Source organism: Saccharomyces eubayanus, chromosome II, assembly GCF_001298625.1.
Source record: "Saccharomyces eubayanus strain FM1318 chromosome II, whole genome shotgun sequence".
Taxonomy (NCBI): domain Eukaryota; kingdom Fungi; phylum Ascomycota; class Saccharomycetes; order Saccharomycetales; family Saccharomycetaceae; genus Saccharomyces; species Saccharomyces eubayanus.
In genome coordinates, this window is record NC_030977.1 from 206588 (window position 1) to 225475 (window position 18888).

At 41.7% G+C, this 18888-nt stretch overlaps 7 protein-coding genes across 7 annotated transcripts; 4 read left to right on the forward strand and 3 right to left on the reverse strand.

Moving 5' to 3' along the window:
• Positions 1–739: 739 nt before the first annotated feature.
• SCT1 (bifunctional glycerol-3-phosphate/glycerone-phosphate O-acyltransferase SCT1) lies at positions 740–2983 on the forward strand (the record flags this gene model as incomplete). The annotated part of the gene is made up of 1 exon (XM_018363420.1): positions 740–2983. One exon carries the CDS (start codon positions 740–742, stop codon positions 2981–2983), a length of 2244 nt encoding a protein of 747 aa, XP_018223549.1.
• Positions 2984–3288: 305 nt separating this feature from the next.
• LAA2 (Laa2p) lies at positions 3289–4125 on the reverse strand (the record flags this gene model as incomplete). The annotated part of the gene is made up of 1 exon (XM_018363421.1): positions 3289–4125. One exon carries the CDS (start codon positions 4123–4125, stop codon positions 3289–3291), a length of 837 nt encoding a protein of 278 aa, XP_018223550.1.
• A 253-nt stretch (positions 4126–4378) lies between these two features.
• ALK2 (protein kinase ALK2) lies at positions 4379–6415 on the forward strand (the record flags this gene model as incomplete). Its single annotated transcript, XM_018363422.1, has 1 exon — positions 4379–6415. One exon carries the CDS (start codon positions 4379–4381, stop codon positions 6413–6415), a length of 2037 nt encoding a protein of 678 aa, XP_018223551.1.
• A 488-nt stretch (positions 6416–6903) lies between these two features.
• On the forward strand, positions 6904–9426 carry HIR1 (Hir1p; the record flags this gene model as incomplete). The annotated part of the gene is made up of 1 exon (XM_018363423.1): positions 6904–9426. One exon carries the CDS (start codon positions 6904–6906, stop codon positions 9424–9426), a length of 2523 nt encoding a protein of 840 aa, XP_018223552.1.
• A 437-nt stretch (positions 9427–9863) lies between these two features.
• SLA1 (cytoskeletal protein-binding protein SLA1) lies at positions 9864–13568 on the reverse strand (the record flags this gene model as incomplete). The annotated part of the gene is made up of 1 exon (XM_018363424.1): positions 9864–13568. One exon carries the CDS (start codon positions 13566–13568, stop codon positions 9864–9866), a length of 3705 nt encoding a protein of 1234 aa, XP_018223553.1.
• Positions 13569–13774: 206 nt separating this feature from the next.
• On the reverse strand, positions 13775–14326 carry LDB7 (Ldb7p; the record flags this gene model as incomplete). Its single annotated transcript, XM_018363425.1, has 1 exon — positions 13775–14326. The coding sequence occupies one exon, from the start codon at positions 14324–14326 to the stop codon at positions 13775–13777; it is 552 nt and encodes a 183-aa protein (XP_018223554.1).
• Positions 14327–14648: 322 nt separating this feature from the next.
• On the forward strand, positions 14649–17573 carry PDR3 (drug-responsive transcription factor PDR3; the record flags this gene model as incomplete). The annotated part of the gene is made up of 1 exon (XM_018363426.1): positions 14649–17573. One exon carries the CDS (start codon positions 14649–14651, stop codon positions 17571–17573), a length of 2925 nt encoding a protein of 974 aa, XP_018223555.1.
• Between the last annotated feature and the right edge of the window lie 1315 nt (positions 17574–18888).

The following is an 18888-nucleotide window of genomic DNA, read 5'->3' on the forward strand; positions in this document are numbered from 1 at the left end:
GACCAGCTGGGCGCCGTGGGCGCCCAGCTGCTGAAGCAGACGCTGTGCGAGCAGTTGTACCTGCCACAGAACCGCTTGCACGCACCCGCCGCCGCTTACGAGGCCAGCTACGCCCGCCGCATAACGACCGAGGACAGGCGCATCCACTGGGCGCGCGACTCGGCCGCCGAGCTGCTTAATAGGCTCGAGACGCTGGGGCCCGTGCACGCGTTCAAGGAGGCGGCAGCTAAAGGAGCCGCCCATCCCGTCGTGCTGAAACGAGTGTTGCTACACGCGTGCAGTGTGGCGAAGGACTCCAAGCTACACAGCTGCGAGCCCGGCGCCTTCGAGTACGACCAGCAGCAAGACTGCCTGGTCGTCGCCTGCCGCGGCGGCTCGCAGCTGTGCGTAACGCGCCTCCAGTTCGAGGGATTCGCCGTTGAGCGCGCCGGGCAGTTCGTCGCTCGCCTGCAGAAAAGATGCGGTACCCTGGGCCAGCACCTCATGTTCCAGTAACCCGGCGACCCGTCCTTCCTTTTCCCCCCCACAGGCCTCAACAGTTAGTCGCCAAGCGTTTGGCTCCGCGACGAAAAAAAAAGAAAAGAGCCTGATTTTTTCCCAGTTACGGTTATGGTGATGTGTATGATGTTTGTATGTATATAGTTCTTTAGGAGGTGCTAGTGTAGAAGCTCAGAGACGACGATTCACCACAACAAAGAGCGCAGGGGCCTTCCACAAATCTGCATACCGGGGTAAAAAGATGCCTGCACCAAAACTCACGGAGAAGCCAGTCTCTTCCAAGCAAGTACAGGAGACCATGAGTGCCAGTGCCAGTGCCAGTGCCAGCACGGCCAAAGGCGCCAAGACGGATGAACAGGAATATGTGTACAAGGAGCCTAGTGCGATTAAAAAAGTGCTTTACTCCGTTGCGACGTGGCTGCTCTACAACATCTTCCACTGTTTCTTTAGAGAAATCAAAGGCCGGGGCAGCTACAAGGTCCCGCAGCAGGGGCCCGTGATTTTTGTTGCTGCACCGCACGCTAACCAGTTCGTCGACCCTGTGATCCTGATGGGTGAGGTGAAGAAGTCCCTCAACAGACGTGTGTCCTTCTTGGTCGCGGAGAACTCATTGAAGCAGCCCGCCATCGGCTTTTTGGCCAGTTTCTTCATGGCCATCGGCGTGGTCAGACCCCAGGATAATTTAAAACCGGCAAGAGGCACTATCCGCGTGGACCCAGAAGACTACAAGAAAGTCATTGGCCGCGACACGCACTTCTTGACCGACTGCGCGCCAAGGGGGCTCATTGCGCTGCCCAAATCCATGGGGTTCGTAGAGATCCAGTCCATAGAGAGTGATACGTGTTTGACTTTGAGAAAGGAGTTCAAAATGGCCAAGGCCGAGGTCAAGAACACTGTTCTCAACGGCACCGTCTACAAGTATGCCGACAAGGTCGACCAATCTTGCGTTTACCACAGAGTCTTCGAGCACTTGGCACACAACAACTGTATCGGGATCTTCCCCGAAGGCGGGTCTCACGATAGAACAGACTTGTTGCCCTTGAAAGCGGGAGTGGCGATCATGGCTCTTGGCTGCATGGACAAGCATCCCGACGCCAACGTTAAGATCGTTCCATGCGGCATGAACTACTTTCACCCACACAAGTTCAGATCCAGGGCGGTTGTTGAATTCGGCGACCCCATTGACATACCGAAGGAACTGGTCGCCAAGTATCACAACCCGGAAACGAACAGGGACGCCGTGAAAGAGCTGTTGGACACCATATCCAAGGGTTTGCAGTCCGTCACCGTAACATGTTCAGACTATGAGACTTTGATGGTCGTCCAGGCAATAAGAAGACTGTACATGACCCAGTTCGCCAGCAAGTTACCGCTGCCCCTGATTGTGGAGATGAATCGAAGAATGGTCAAAGGTTACGAGTTTTACAGGAACGAGCCGGAAATTGCGGAACTAACAAAGGACATAATGTCGTACAATGCCGCCCTAAGACACTATAATCTGCCCGACCATCTAGTGGAGGAGGCCAAGGTGAATTTCGCCAGGAATCTTGGGCTTGTCTTCTTCAGATTAATCGGGCTTTCAATCCTCTTCGCCCTAGCAATGCCCGGTATTATTATGTTCTCACCCGTGTTCATCTTAGCCAAGAAGATCTCCCAGGACAAGGCTCGCACCGCGTTATCCAGATCTACAGTTAAGATAAAGGCTAACGATGTGATTGCCACATGGAAAATCTTAATCGGGATGGGATTCGCCCCCTTGCTTTACATCTTTTGGTCCGTTCTAATCACCTACTTTCTCAGAGGGCAACCGTGGAACAAAATCTACATCTTTTCTGGGTCTTACATCTCCTGTGTCATAGTCACGTATTCCGCCTTGATCGTAGGCGACATTGGTATGGACGGCTTCAAATCTTTAAGACCTTTAGTCTTGTCTTTAACCTCTCCAAGGGGTCTACAAAAGCTTCAGAAGGACCGTGGAATCTTGGCAGAGAAAATCATCGAAGTTGTCAACAACTTTGGAAGCGAACTATTCCCTGATTTCGATAGCGCCGCCCTACGTGAAGAATTCGATGTTCTTGACGAAGAAGAAGAAGAAGAAGACAGAAAGACCTCTGAATTGAAACGCAGGAAAATGTTAAAAAAGCAAAAAATCAAAAGGCAAGAGAAAGATTTGCCATCCTTCAGTGACAAAAATGACCACGATGACATTTATGAACACCATAATCAAGATTCAGATGGTATTTCGTTGGTCAATAGCGACAACTCCCTCTCTAATATCCCGCTATTCTCCACCACCTTCCACCGTAAATCAGAGATTTCTTTGGCTTCAACATCCGTTGCGCCTTCCTCGTCATCTGAATTTGAAGCTGAAGACGAAGCCCTCGAAGAAAAAAATGGGTTGGCTAGTAAGATTGCACAAGCTGTGCTGAACAAGAGAATCGACGAGGATGCTGCAAGGGAAGAAGAAGAAGACGGAGAAGCGTAGGTGTCGTTTGCATTTTTGATGCACAGAATGGTAACTAAGACTTTTATTATTCTATTTTGTAATAATCTCAATGTCGTTTATTGGAAATCCTAAATACTAATACTCAATATTTATCTGTGTCCTTCGATGGACTTTTTTTTCTGGAAACTAATTATATACTTATACGTTGCTAAAATACTTTGCTCTTTTGAATATGTTGATATATATATGTCCCATATGCCACCGATAAGAACTTTTTAGACTAAAAATACCGTATTGCCGCCGTAAATATGCCCCACATCTTTTATTTCCTGGACTAAAACCGATCAGTATCCAACCCAACTGAACCTCTTCTTTTTGCTGCGCTTTTTATTATACAATGCAATTTCATCTCTCTGGAGCCTTTGAGTGTGCCCAGTCAAGTTCGTTACCACATTTTCAAAAGTCGTCTTATCATTAAGAAGATCTTGCTGCTTCTTTTTCAGCGATTTCGATTTACTTACCAGAAAGTCAATGGATTGACACAGCCTATCATGGTATCGGCGTAATGCTTCTCCATCCATATCCGTATAATCGGCCGCTAGCAATTGCGGTATATGCTGTTCTTGTTCATGCTCCTCTTCAACTTGAATAGATTTCAAAGTCATGGGTGGGGTGTAATCGATCTTGAAATTATCTCTCAGAAATAGACCAGTGGCTGTTTGCTCATTTTTTTCTACTATATCGCATATTCTTTTGAACAATTCATCGTTCAGTGGCTCTTCCTGCTTCTTAAGATGTGCATTATCAGAGCCATCGTTATCGGACAATCTTAGAATGTGCAGCAAGTTCTTCCGTATGTGGGATTTATTCCATACGAATGGCTGTAATACAAAATCCAGTTGTACTAGCTGTTCATAAATGACATGGGGTCGTTCATCTTCAATCAATCTACTAAGCTCATAACAGTTGCTTTTCACAGTCCCTATTTCTAAACTAGAAAAATTCCCGTCTGGCAGGATTTTGTCTAAGCAACCGTCTATTACGGCCTCTGAAGATATCGTTACGGTATTATATAGGTCATTTTCCACTGAAGCATCTGAGAAATTCCCGAAATCATCACTAGTGTCACTCCCAACATCAGATTCATTTATCGTCGCCTCTATTCGTTCCTCATCACTCATTGTTCCCTTTAAAAGGCTCCAATCTGTTGCTTTCTGTTTTTTTCTTCCTATTCTAACTTGAAGTCTCCTTTAGCCTTTACGCCTATTATGGTCTTTTTCGATTTTGATAGAAATTCGCGAAACTTTTTGTAGCATCTTCTCTTCTCGAAAAGCGAAAAGAGTAAACAATAACTAAAACGCTATTGATCCTGATGTTATATAGATTCTCGCTGGTACAGCGGAGTAAACATATAAGCCGTGTCAATTTGGTAGTATGAGTTTTGATACGCCTGCAGATTCGCAGATACTCGGCACTAGATATCTTGCCCTCGAGGTAGCAGAAAGTGATGATGCTGATAGCTTATTGGCTTCTTCATCCACAGGTAGTCCAGCAGTGGACCCAGCAAAGAGGGTTTACAAGATTCCATCATACAAGAGTTCGATAGAAGACGAGAATCAATGGTCTCTTGGTCTTGCGCGCTCTCCAGCATCCAAGGCAAGGCCTGCAGGAAGATCCATAGAAAACGAGGAAAACCATAGTAAGCGATCTTCCACAGGCTCATCTCTCAAGCAACTCTTCAATAAAATTGATATCAATGATACTATTCACTCTTCAAACAAAGAAAACACCTCTCAAGTTCAGCTATCAGAAAACAGAATTCCGTCTCCTTCTAAAAGGTTATTGAAGCAAAGTCATACGAAGGTAGCAAACTCCAAGTTCCGCACACCATTAAGGCCCATTTCAAATCAATCAACTTTATCAAGGGACGAAGGAATCAGGGACTTTGGTCTGCTTAACTCTCGAAGTGGTGATAATTGGCGGAGCCCCAACAGTGACAAGAGGGCCAGTTCTCATGTACACTCGCCAAGTATTACTTCTATTGATTCTTTTAGTTCCAGTGTGTCTTCACCCAAGTGGAAATTCTGGAAGAACGATAACCTATTGTCTAGGTCATTGTCGTCAAGATCCATAAATGTCCAAGCTTCAGACTCTGCACGATCACAGACAACTAATCAGTTGCAGAAAAAATCTTCCATCTCAAGTTTCCAGAATTCCATCTTTGGCAGTGGAAATCACACCCAAAAGAAAAGGGATTCTGGATTTATTATGCCTGATCATCAAAGCACGAAGGAATTGAACCATAAACATTCCTCATCTAATCTTTCTTTTAGAAGTTTGAAGCACAAGACATCGCACTCCTCCCTAAATAAACTTAAGATAAGACGTAAAGGAAACACACAAGAATCGAATGGCCAAGCAAAATCAGCCTGCCAGATCTCGCTGCCTGTTCCAGATCAAGTGTCCAGGGACAAGATGCAATTGAAATTAAAAAATTCCACGTCACTGGCATCTTTATCTTCAGAGATTACTCCTATAAATACTTTAGACTACAACGATTCAATCTTACAACAAATTTTACAGCTTTGCGACGTCAGTTATATATTACATGACCTATTTGAAGCCCAATCATTAAATTTGATTATGCTAAACAGTAATTCAGTTCAATTATCTCGTAATTTTTGGAAAACTTATTATAGCGATACGCAAGCTTCAATTATTTGTAAGAAAATCAGTCTCGGCACTTTGAGTGATCTAACCACTTCAAATTTGATATCTCTGCACGAGTTGAAATCACTTCGATTCTTGCAAGGAACTACTGGGGTTGCTCATTTGTTGCAAGCGTATATTATGCCATCAGATCAGAATAAAGGTGACCAAGCCTTGGTATTGTACTTATTCTTCAAAGACCATGGAACTCCTCTGTCCAGATGTCCCAAGATTGATTACTGTCAAGCGTTGTCCATTTTTTGGCAATGTGCTAGCATTCTGTACGTTACTGAATCCAAATTTCAATTTGAGCACAGAAATTTGACCTTAGACCATATTTTGGTGGATCCTAGAGGGAATGTTACTCTGATTGATCTAAAATGCTGCCGTTTTGTAAGTGTAAACACCAATAAAGCATTTTATACAAGATTAGACCACCCTTTTTTTTTTCAAGGACAAGGAAACTTACAATTTGAAATATACGAATCCATGAGAAGTTTGTTATCTCAGCCGACATCCTGGGCTACTTTTGAACCAAGAACAAACCTATTATGGTTGTATTATGTCAGTATCAACTTGCTAAAGATGGGCAGGAAAAGCGGAGGCTCCCACGTTTCGAACCATGAAGAAAGTGTCTTGATTAAATTGGCACATTTGCTCGATCCAGCTCGAAGACAATCCAAGAAAATTTTTAAGAAAAAAGATCTTTCTATCAGAACATGCGGTGATTTATTATCTTCCAGACAAGATATCATGGAATAAGGACATTATCATATCGAGATTCAAGCTTTTGTGTTTTTAATGATGTGTAAGTACAAATAACATATATACCAACTTATAATGAAACAAAAATTAATTTTGAATACTTTCTTAAAAGGATCCTCATCTCATCAACCGTTAAGGTGCCAGAATTCCCTAAAAGGATATATAGTTTGGTGTATCATAGTCTAAACCGTTTCAACCTGTCTGTCTTACCATTAGAATTGATAACATACCACGAACAGTCTTTACCAGAAAAATGAGAATACTTTTAATGCTGTTTTTCAGTGAGCCATTATTTCTGACTATTTTTCGAGCCGATTACAGTTTTCTCATTGATAATATTCAAAATAAATCATCTCGCATCGCAACGAAAAGAAAATAAGGCTAGTGTTTATAGATGGCAGAAACAGATAGTAGTGGCAGATAGTCATAGAATCGCACGTCTCGCTAGGGAGACATTACCGTCATTAAAAAACGTCTGTGATAAGATGAAAGTGATAAAGTTTCCATGGCTGGCTCATCGAGAAGAATCGCGAAAATATGAAATATATACAGTTGATGTCAGCCCTGATGGTAAGAGACTGGCCACTGGAGGTTTGGATGGTAAAATAAGAATATGGTCTGTAGATGCCATTTTACAATGCATGGACTTAGAGGCAGCGGCACCTGAAACGCCGCTTCCGCAAGATTTACAGATGCCATTATGTAGTATGAGTAGGCATACTGGCTCAATAACATGTGTTAAATTCTCACCAGATGGAAAATACTTGGCTAGCGGGTCGGATGATCGAATTCTATTGATATGGGCTCTTGACGAAGAGCAAGGCTCACAACCTGCCTTCGGTTCCGAGCATGAGAAAGAGCACTGGACAGTTCGAAAAAGATTGGTGGCGCATGATAACGATATACAGGACATTTGTTGGGCACCAGACTCAAGTATATTAGTGACGGTTGGCTTGGACAGGTCCGTCATAGTCTGGAACGGTTCTACTTTCGAGAAATTAAAGAGATTTGATGTGCATCAGTCACTAGTTAAAGGTGTTGTTTTTGATCCTGCTAATAAGTATTTCGCTACTACATCAGATGATAGAACTATGAAGATATATAGGTACCACAAGACTGGGGATGTTTCTTTCACCATAGAACATATCATTACTGAGCCATTCAAAGAATCCCCCCTAACAACGTATTTCAGACGACCATCATGGTCTCCCGATGGACAACATATTGCGGTTCCCAATGCCACCAACGGACCAGTAAGTTCGGTAGCGATCGTAAATAGAGGAACTTGGGATACAAGTGTCAGTTTAATTGGGCATGATGCGCCTACGGAAGTTGCGAGATTTAATCCTAGATTATTTGAGAGGGGTGATAGCAACAAGAAAAGAAAACATGTTAACGCAGAAAATGAATTGGTAGAGCAAAATGAAGAGGATCTTCATCAGTTTGACAAGAATATTGACTCAGTTGTAGCAACCGCTGGACAAGATAAATCCTTGGCTGTTTGGAGTACCAGCAGACCTAGACCCATATTTGTTGCATTTGATATCGCAAGCAAATCAATAACTGATATGTCTTGGAATCCCGATGGTAGTTTACTATTTGTGGTATCTTTGGATTCTTCGATCACCTTGTTCAAATTTAGCAACAATGAATTGGGCAAACCGATTCCTCTGGAGAAAAACATGGAGCAGTTATACAGGTACGGTGTCGATAAGGATTCATTGGATTTCCCGGAAAGTGTCAATCAACTCCTACTCGAAGACCAAACCAAATCGTCTAAAAGAGCAAAACTTAGGACATCAAAAGCAGAGGAAAAGACTCCTGAACTTGCAACAAATCTTATTTCAAACCAAAAGAATGGCATACATGCTCCAGTGTTCAAAAATGAACACATAAATATTCTAATACCAAAGAGAAAAAAGGACGCTAAACTGAATAAAGCCGTAACTCTCAAAAGTGGTAAAAAGCGTGTGACACCGACACTAATATCTACTTCATCATCCGCTCCCTTTCCCAATGCTATCAAAAGACCTGTATTGGATAACAAGAGGATTGAAAATAACTTGAAAGCGGCCACCAAACACGTCAACAGTAAAGAGCTATTGCCCCATGTGCCAGATGGAATTGAAAATAAAATTAGTGTCTCATCTCTTCCGTTACCAAGATTAGGTATACACTCTTTGATAATGGGTACGAAAGAAAGGGTTAGAAGGAAAGCCTTAGATTCAGAAGTTGATAACGATGGTCCAGAAAATGAAACTGATAAGGGCACAGATGGGACAAACAACGCTATTGACGAAATTAAGATTTTTTCAGATGAAGAAAACGACTTTCATAGAATGACACTGAATGCTAAATTGACACAAGAGAAGATATGGAGCGAAGAGCCTACAGCGCGATACCTTTCACAATCCGATGTTGTACCAGACACTGATGTTGTCGTTCTTGAAGAGGGTGATTTAGATCATATATCTGTCTTGGAAATCAGAAATGGTGTAGAAAGATCCATTCAATTCGATTCTGAAGCACTTCTAGACAATCCAACCAGGATACTGGGATACGAAGGGGGGAAACGAACCATTGAATCATTTATCCCAGAAGTAATCATTTGTGCTATGGGATCAAAGGCTTGTAAGTGTTGGTGTTTAGCTTCGGCCAATGGCTCTATTTATATACTCTCGTACAATGGCCAGCAGAAACTTCCAAAAATTAGCCTAGGTCACAAGGTCATTAAGATGGTAACATCCAGCAATTATTTGGTTGTTCTGACTGAGAGAGGATTATTCTTTGCATGGGATTTATCAGATCTAAAATCAGTGTTGAGGAATGTACCCATTTTGCCAATTCTTAATGGTCAACCTATTCAAGGAAACAAAGTGAGAATTAACAAAGTTATAAGGAGCTTTCATTTAGATGATTCTAACTGTGATTTATATGTAGAAGTTGGCGATCCTAAAAATATATATAGATGGACTAAAAACCTCGGTTGCTGGTCACTTTATAAATAATAGACTCTCAAACCTTCAAATAAAAAAACTTTTCCAATTGTATCTGACACCTTAATTTGATGCACACCAACAATATTGAAGACAAAACTATCAAAAAAAAGTGGGCACTGAAGTGCTTGGAACTTACAAAAAAAAATTATGTTGTTGAAGGTTCTTTTGACAGCAAATATGCGGGCACTTGCTTCCTTTAATCTGCTGGCAGTACACTTGTGTAGATTTTTTGCAGCAGTTTTAATAGAAGTTTTGATATTCTGGCAATAGGAAATTGGAGAGAGTGGAAACGACGTTATTGAAATTAGTACAATACATACATAACTACTTTATAAAACTAATGAGATTCCCCGTTTCGTAATTGAGACCACTTATTTATACGGCAGTTGACTATTTATTAAAATTTGCTGTTATTATTAACCCTGAACTTCTTATCATACAATAATTTAGAATCCAAAGGGATTTGATGCAGTTGCATTGAATATGTTAGCTTGTCTTGATTGTGGAGGGCCATTACCAAACCCAAATCCAGTAGGTTGGTTCTGTAATGCTTGCTGTTGGGGTTGTTGCATAGCACCTCCCGTGTTAAATGTACTCATCACCTGTGGCTGTTGCATAGCGCCGCCGGTATTGAAAGTGTTCATCATTTGTGGCTGCTGCATAGCACCACCAGTATTGAAAGTGTTCATCATTTGTGGCTGTTGCATAGCGCCACCAGTATTGAAGGTGTTCATCATTTGGGGTTGTTGCATAGCATTGCCGGTATTGAAAGTAGTCATCATTTGGGGTTGTTGTGGTTGTTGTTGCATAGCACCTCCGACGTTGAAAGTACTCATGGCTCCACCTGTGAATTGATTCTGGTTTAATGGTGCAATACCGCCCGTTTTCTGTAACGTTAAACCGAACTGAGATTGGGGCTGGAATCCACCTGTGATTTGAGGTTGAGCATTGAATGATGTTTGTGGCATCATAGCACCGGTGTTAAATGTATTCAAGGCACCACCGGTGTTGAATGTATTTAAGGCACCACCGGTGTTGAATGTATTTAAGGCACCACCTGTTCTTTGAGGTTGGGCCATCATTGCATTACCAGTAAATTGTTGCGAAACACCAAATGATGTTTGTGGCATCATAGCACCACCCGTAATTTGAGGTTGTGCTATCATAGTACCACCAGTCCTTTGTAAAGGCGGCATTGAAATACCAGTATTGGTTGAAATTAACCCGTTAGCCGTTTTTTGAACAGGCAATATTGTGCCTGTTGGAAGTGGTTGTTGCATTTGAATGTTGAATGAAGTCTGTGGCAATTGTGCTCCTCCTGTAGTAATTGGTATTAGACCACCTCCCGTCTTCTGTAAAGGTAAAATAGTGGGTGTTGTGCCAAAAGTGGTTTGTGGCATCATAGCACCTCCAGTATTGGAGATGGCGATTAACCCATTACTTGTCTTTTGAACAGGCAATATACCTCCAGTGACTTGTTGCTGCATACCAAAAGTGGTTTGTGGTACAACGAAGCCACCGGTTCTTTGCATAGGTAGCATTGCACCCCCGGTGATCATAGGCATCATCACGTAGCCAGTGGACAATGGTAAGATGTTATTACCACCAGTCTTGAATGGATCTAATGGAGCGGGAGTAGGGGCGGATGAAATGGCAACAGGAGCAGCAGTGCCACCAGTTTTCACAGGTTGCAAGTCTTTCAAATTTGGTTCTGGTGTCGTGGTCGAAGTCTTTTTAGGTTCTAAAGGTTGTAGGTCCAACAAATCTTGCATGGAACCAGTAAATTCAGATTTTTTAGACAGTAGATTGGATTCAGATTTAGAGGCTGGCTTAACAGTCCAAGCATCATCGGTCTCTGCTGATGCAGAAGGGGCTGTTGCTATAGGGGCTGTTGATTGCGGTAATAGTTGTTGAGGTAAAGAGGTTTCAGCACTTGTGGCTGGGTTCAATGAACCATCAGGTTGTGAGAACATATTGCCTGTCATATTTGTTGGAACAGCTATATTACTTTCTCTTCCAAACTTCTTATCAAGGTATTTCATTACTCTAACAATATCACCTTCACGCAGACCTAAAGTTCTTAACATTGAATTATCGACATCGGGCATCATATCTTCAGTAATTTGCTCTCTATCAAAATTTATTGTGTATCTTTGGCAATTGCTTACGTCTACACCGCAGTTCAAGAAAAATTCAAACCAGTCATATTTGTTGCCATTACTGTTGTTGTTTTGTGTAATCGATTGGGAAGTTGTGTTTGAAGTGGAAACAGAAGAGGTTGGTCTTGGCGGTTTTATTGGGGGCAGGTCCTTTTCTTTCAGCCTTGCTCTTTCTTCATCCAGTAGTTCTCTGGCTTTCTTTAACTCATACAATTCGCGTTCCTTCAATCTTCTATCACGTTCCTTTTCTTCTTGTTCCTTCAATCTTCTTCTTCTTTCTCTTTCAGAGTCCCTTGAATCAGTGCCATGAGAACTAGAACCATCATGAATTTTAAACTTTTCAAGGGAAAATCCCGTGATTTTCTCCACATACGCCAGATCCTCATTACATAACTTATCAGCGGCCACAGCAATCTTGACACCATTAGCCTTATGCAAATGGATTTTACCCTTGGCACACCCAATGAATTCGGCATCTACTTTGAAAGTACCACTTCTGTCAACCCATAAACGGGATTTCTTAGGATTGGGGAAATCTTTAGTCCCCGCCGTGGACGAGTTTTTCTTGTGAGAGGACAACGAACCCTTTCTTGATCTTGCACCGCTAGTACTGAGGGCAGCGTCGTTTTGAGATTCATCGTCCTTCCAACTGGCGTTAGCATTGGATTTGGATCTTGATCTGGATCTCGATCTTGAAGGAGATTTGGTGAAATTTTTCTTGATGGATTTGATTATACCGCTAGCCGTAGATTCGGTATGTTTCTTATCACGAACAGGTTCAACAAACTGCGCAGGAACAAGACCACTCTTGCCCGAATCGATTAATTGGCACATCCACCAGTCTGACGATTTTTTGTCATCTAGGATATAAACCTTATCGCCCGACTTTATGGTTAATTCGTCTTGAGATTCTGCCAAGAAATCGTATTGCACGACACCTCTTTTTTTGGATTTGGAGGCCATTTCGACTTCTTTCAAGCCTGGGTCGCGAGAAGCACCTTTATACTCACCAATGATGCTCATGATTTCTTCACACGTGGTAGTGTTACCAGTATGTAACTCAAGACTTCTATAGGGATCAACAAATTCTAGAAACATGTGTTTCTTCTCGTTATCATAAGAGACCAACTTATCAATGGACCACTCATGAGGAGCGCCCTTTTGAGGAATAAAGTTTATTTTGTTGTTACCAATTGATAGCTTGGCCTTTTTCTTTTTTCTGCCTTCAATTTCTGTGACATTCCAAGAATGGTATTCTGTGTTGTATTCGCGATTGGCACCGCTGTTACTGTTGTTGTTACTATTATAGTAGTCATAATCTTCTTCTTCGTCATCGTTGTTATCGTCATCGCTATAAGATAATCTGTTATGAGCTGGACCTGCCATAGCGGTGGTTTCAGTAGTTTCAGTAGTGGCTCTTGGTCTCGCGGGCATGGCAGGAGGAGGACCCTCTTCCTCCTCTTCTGGAGTTTGGTCTTGTTCAATTTGTTGCTTACGTGCTATATGTTGAGGTGGCGGCAAAAAGCTGGTGGGTAGCCCAGCAGCAGGAGCGGCAGCAGGAGCTCCCGTTGGGGCCGCTTCTTGCTTGGGAGCAGCGTTGTCTGCCACTTCAACGTAGTTACCTGGTATGAAACCAAACTCGTTCGAGACAGTAGATTTCACCAGCAGCCAGTCCGGGTCTTTATCATCGAGCACATTGAAAACATCATTTTCGTGAAAAGTCAATTCTTCGTCCGCATTTTGCACCTGTTCGTAATCGTAAATGGCTCTTACTTTCTTTAAGATGGGAGCCTCTTCTATGTAAGTGGAGGGCACTAGACCCACGGGCTCGTCACTGTCGGAGCCAATGACTCTTCTCTTTACCGTCCACCAATCGTCGATGTCTGATTTTTGTAGCAGGTACAACAGATCATTTTCCTGGATGGCCAGTTCTTCTGGAGTTTGCGGCTCGTAGTCATAGATGGCCCTGTATATGCCCAGAAACACGGTCATACTCTACGTCTATTGTCTATAACACGCTGTATCGTTCTGGTTATGTTACAATGTTCTGTCTATTAGAATTGCAATAGATGTAGATAAATTATATACACTACATATACGTTCTTTTTCGTCTCATGTATGTGTTTCCACATGAAAGCCCCTTTTAGGAAGCTAGTCAAAAATCACGTCCCACGAAGACCGGTTTCTCTCCATCATCGTTAACTGGCTTGGTCTCCACAGGCATGCTCTCTCAGCCGGGACCGTCTATGAGGGCCCACAAACCGCAATTGGCACCGTTTGCATATCATCACTTTCCTTTTCCTTTTGAGATCGCTGTCGCTGGGACTGTCCATGGGCGATTGGAAGGGCAGCGACAGCTGGCCTGCGCCAGCAAGAAAAACGTCGTGCGTCTCCAGGGCGGTCTTGCACTCCAACGTGCGGTGGAAGTGGTGGGCAAAGTCGACGCTGGAGAGGGCCTCCAGCTGCTGCTTCGGCACGTAGCTGCCGAGCAGCGAGTGGCCCACCTCATATTCCACCTGCGCTGCATCGGCGAGCGACACCTTCCCGCCCAAATACCCATGCATGCCCACTCTCTTTGGTTTAGATACTTTCCCACTGGTATTCTCTCTCTTCTTGGCGCTATCGTCGTCAGCGCTGGACCGCTGTGTGAGCTGTTGCAGCTCAGCCGCAGTGAACACCACCTGCGGCGACTTTTCGAGTGCTGCGAGCCCTGCCAGTACGTCGTAATACCCCATGTTGCTTCCGCTCATTCTTTACAGCTCCTTGTGTCTTGCTGTGCACTCATACTACACCCTGTAAAGCCACTATTTCCTGCGAAACTGCGTTTTAATCTTCGTTTTCGTCCCAAACAGCAAGCCGCCCCTGCTTCCGCGGAGCCGTTTTCTGCCGCTCTGCCCCTCCGCGGAATAATAAGCGCATCGCTATGAGTCTTAGAATATATATATGTCTGTCTGTTTGATTCCGAGATCTTATTCAAAGGGTTCAAAGTCAGCATAAGAACAGGAAGTATCGTTAGACTGTTCGTCTCCTTCTTTTACTTCTCCTCCTCCTCCTCTCCTCCCCGCAATAGCAATGAAGGCGAAAAAAACAACTAGATCGAAAGTTTCTAATGCATGTGTCAACTGCAGAAAGAGAAAAATCAAATGCACAGGTAAACATCCATGTACAAACTGCATTTCTTATAATTGTAAGTGCGTGTTTTTGAAAAAGTACTTGTCCCTAGAGAGAGATGCTGCGCAGCCACAGTCTGCAGCTGCAGCTGCAGCTGCTGCTGTTGGCCTGTCTTCTACGAATCCTAGTGTAGATACCTCTGCAGGTGTGCATCATCGTGACACTACGACTAAACTAGAACACCAGAATTACTTCGAACTAATGAACGAGCCAATACAGACTCCAGTCTCTCCGAGTTCTGCAAGTGTCACTAATAATAACGATTACATCCTTTTTAAGGGCGATTCTAGTTATCAATCCCAGCTCACTACGTATCAGAGTATTCTAGCAAATTTATATTCGTTGCCCCCTTCCACCGACACTCAACTTTTAATCACTAAGACCAAGGCTCAACTAGACAACTTAATTAACAACTGGAACCCTGAGATAAACTATCCCAAGCTTTCCAAGCTTTCACCTCCTCCACAAAAGTCCATAGAAACTTGTCTTTTAGTGAATAAATATAGAAGTAAGGTTTACATGACAAGGTTTTCAATTTGGACGGACCAGATGGTCAAGAACCAAAGTTCAGATTCATTTCTGGCCACTCTCCCGTTAGTTGATGAGATTTTTGGTCTTTTCTCTCCGCTACAAGCTTTTTCCTTGAGGGGTATAGGTTACTTAATCAAAACCAATCTTGATAATGTACCTTCACCAATGCTGATAGATTCAAAGGAAACCATTTATTTGATATTAAGACTGTTTGACTTGTGTTATGAGCATCTGGTTCAGGGTTGTGTCTCTATAGCTAACCCACTAGAAAGTTATCTTCAAAGRACAAACCAACTCTCCGCCACAGCGACACCTGTTACTTTGTCCACCTCGCCAGCCTCTCTGAGTAATGATCTGGTCCTCTGTGTCATCAATAAACTACCTCAACCGTTTATCCAAACAATTACGGGTTTCACAACTGCTCAATTGCTCGCAAATTTACACGACGCATTTTCAATGTTCCGCATCGTGACCCAAATGGCTTCCCTCCATCGAAAGCGCTTTAAAGAATTCTTAAATCAAGAGTTTTCTTTGCCTTATCAAAATCGTGATTTGTTTTCATCATTTTGTTCCTCTGAATATCTTATATCTACACTTTGTTACGCATACTATAATGTCACGTTATACCACATGATAGATATAAATACTTTGGATTACCTAGAAGATTTGGTGCCCCTTCTAGAGGTTCAAAACGAAATCAACGATCATTTTGGATTTGAAAAAATGTTAGAAGTCGCGGTAATATGTTGCATCAAGATGGGCTTAGCTCGTTGGKAGTACTACGTTGGCATAGATGAAACTACGGCAGAAAGAAGAAGAACAGTTTGGTGGAAAATCTATCGCTTGGAAAAGTATCATTTAGTTGATCTTGGTGACCTGTCCCTAATTAACGAACATCAAATTAGTTGCCTTTTACCAAAGGATTTTAGGGACATGGGATTCATTAACCATAGAGAATTTCTATCAAAAATCGGTACATCTTCTCTATCATCATCGTCTCCTGAATTAAAAAATTTGTCATTAACCAGATTGATTGAGTATGGTCAGCTAGCGATCGCCCAAATTGTGGGAGAATTTTTTTCAGAGACTCTTTACAATGAAAAATTTACATCTTTAGAAACATCTGTTAAACCAACACTCATAAGACAAAAGTTATTAAAAGAGGTTTTCGATAATGTTGAATCTTTTAGGGGTAAATTGGCTAAAATAAAATGTCATACGTCGAAGGTCTTCGAAGTAGCACAATCTAATTTTCCACAACATCCAAGAAATGACTTGATTGAAGCAGCAATATTCAAGAGCTTTTATAATAATACGTGGTTTTCAATCCTGGGTGCCGTCAGCAATCTAATTGCTAGGCTATCTGAAGATCCTGAAGTGATGACTGATCAATCTTTGAAATATGGAGAAGAAATGTTTCAAGACTGGAAAAAGACCAATGAGTTTTTAGCGAAAGTAGACACTRATTTCACGGTTTGGAGTTGTTTAGATTCCTATGAATTGATATTCTTCTTGATGGCTTCAAAAATTTACGTACAAAGCCCGAGCGTTACTTTAGATGATGTCATTAGTACTTTGAAGGTCTTCAAGAGGATTACGAAAATCATATATTTTTTTAATAACAATCTAGACGAAAAAGATTCTGACTGCCAAACTTTCAAAGAATTTTCGAGAAGCTCGAGCTTAATTGCCATATCAATTAGAATCATTTTTATGAGATATTGCTTTGCCGAAAAAATCGATAGAACTGAATTTATCGAACGTTTGAAACAAGTTGAACCAGGTTTAACTAATCTTTTGAAGGAATTCTTTGACAATCGTTCTTTTATTTATAAATATATGTTGAAATCAGTCGAAAAATCAGGTTTTCATCTAACAATTAGGCAAATGTTGGAAAGTGACTATAAAATCTCATACAAGGACAAACAGGCCACTGGAAATATTTCAGACCAAAGTAATTTAAATAGGGCTTCTCACTTAAGCAGCGGCACTACCCCATTCTGTAATCACTCTTCTACTTCCCCAGTAAGCTCACCCTTAAAGCTATCATCTCTGTTGAACTCTGGAGAAGTGCCATATACCCAAGATGTGCCAGGAAATACTTCAAATGATACGCCTCATCAACAACAATCATCGCAGCAAGCTAAAAGACAACAATCTGTGCCTAATCAAATGAACAACACCGAAAATAATATATACAATTTGGGCACTTTGGAGGAATTTGTTAACAGCGGTGATTTAACCGATTTATATCATACTCTCTGGAATGACAATATTTCGGATCCCTTTCTATGAAATCACAAGAAAGGTAGTAGGATACTTTTTTTTTCATGGAGCATATTGATAGAAGCTTACTAAATCATAAATAAAGAATGGATACCTGAGTCAAAATTAATTGTGTTGTACTCAGCATCACTAACAAAAAGTAAACTCTTATCATGACACAACCATAAGTAAAATAGAGGATTTTTTCGGCTGGCATTTTTGGCCGATCTTTCGTATAGGAGCGGCTGTTTCATTTTTGGTTTTACGTGGACTACTAAGAAAATTTGCTTAGAGTGTGCAGATTAGAACTCAACCATGAATGGTGGAATGCAGGTAATATCTCTTTGGTTTAAGTTGGATTGGTGACATATTAACTTCCGGAAGTGGACGTGTTATGTTTTTAGCATTAAGGATTTCTTTGATTACCTGTTCATTTTCTAGTTTTGAGGGTTGTGTTTTTGGCTAAAATATTCTGCGAGAATTATGCCACTGCACCACATTTCCATAATTTGATTAATCGTTATATAACCTATATCTTTAGTCTAAAAGAGAAGTGAGAGTCGAGAAGTGGCATCATTCTAATAGCCAGGCTTATGTATGTTTACTTACGCGAGATAGCTTCATATCTGATGGAAGGCCTCTTTATCATGAAACAGTGTGATTGGCTGGTGAACCGGGACTTTACCCTTGTCATACGGTAGATAGTATGACACTGTTACTGTTTCATTATCTGGTCTAAGAGAGTGTCTCAGTGGACGTTAACCAAGTCTGTCTGACAATTTTTTTGTTATAATGCCGGAAAGTTTAGCAGTCCCGAAGATCTCAGAGAGGTTTCCTGTTGCTAAAACTATTTATCAACTTGATCTACGGAATGTTACATATCTTATCTTATTGACCTACAAAATTTGAAGATGATTTTTGGGATTTCATTTTTCTTGTCGTTATAATATTGCGTATGTAGAATATACTAGATAGTCTTCTAATGGATTTAGAAATCCACAAAAAGGAATCTGCAAGTTCGCATAATGTTGTAAATGATCCAGCTCCTCTTCTATATGTTCTTGTTCATTTATCCTACTACAATATCAATCCATGCGCTTTAGCTTCCATTAATTTAGATGACAATTTGAATCTTGATATACTGGTCTTATCATTTATGTCACCATTTAACACCAAATATAAGACTAATAGATGGACGATTGTAGAATCCTGTTCCAACATATTTATACATTTCGAGCGCTTTACTTAGCCAAGGTTATTTTCTGGAATGAGACTGCCAATGCGGTACGAATCTCTTCTATTGATTCATTACCTAGGCGTTGCGAAATTTGAATCTCTGCTATAA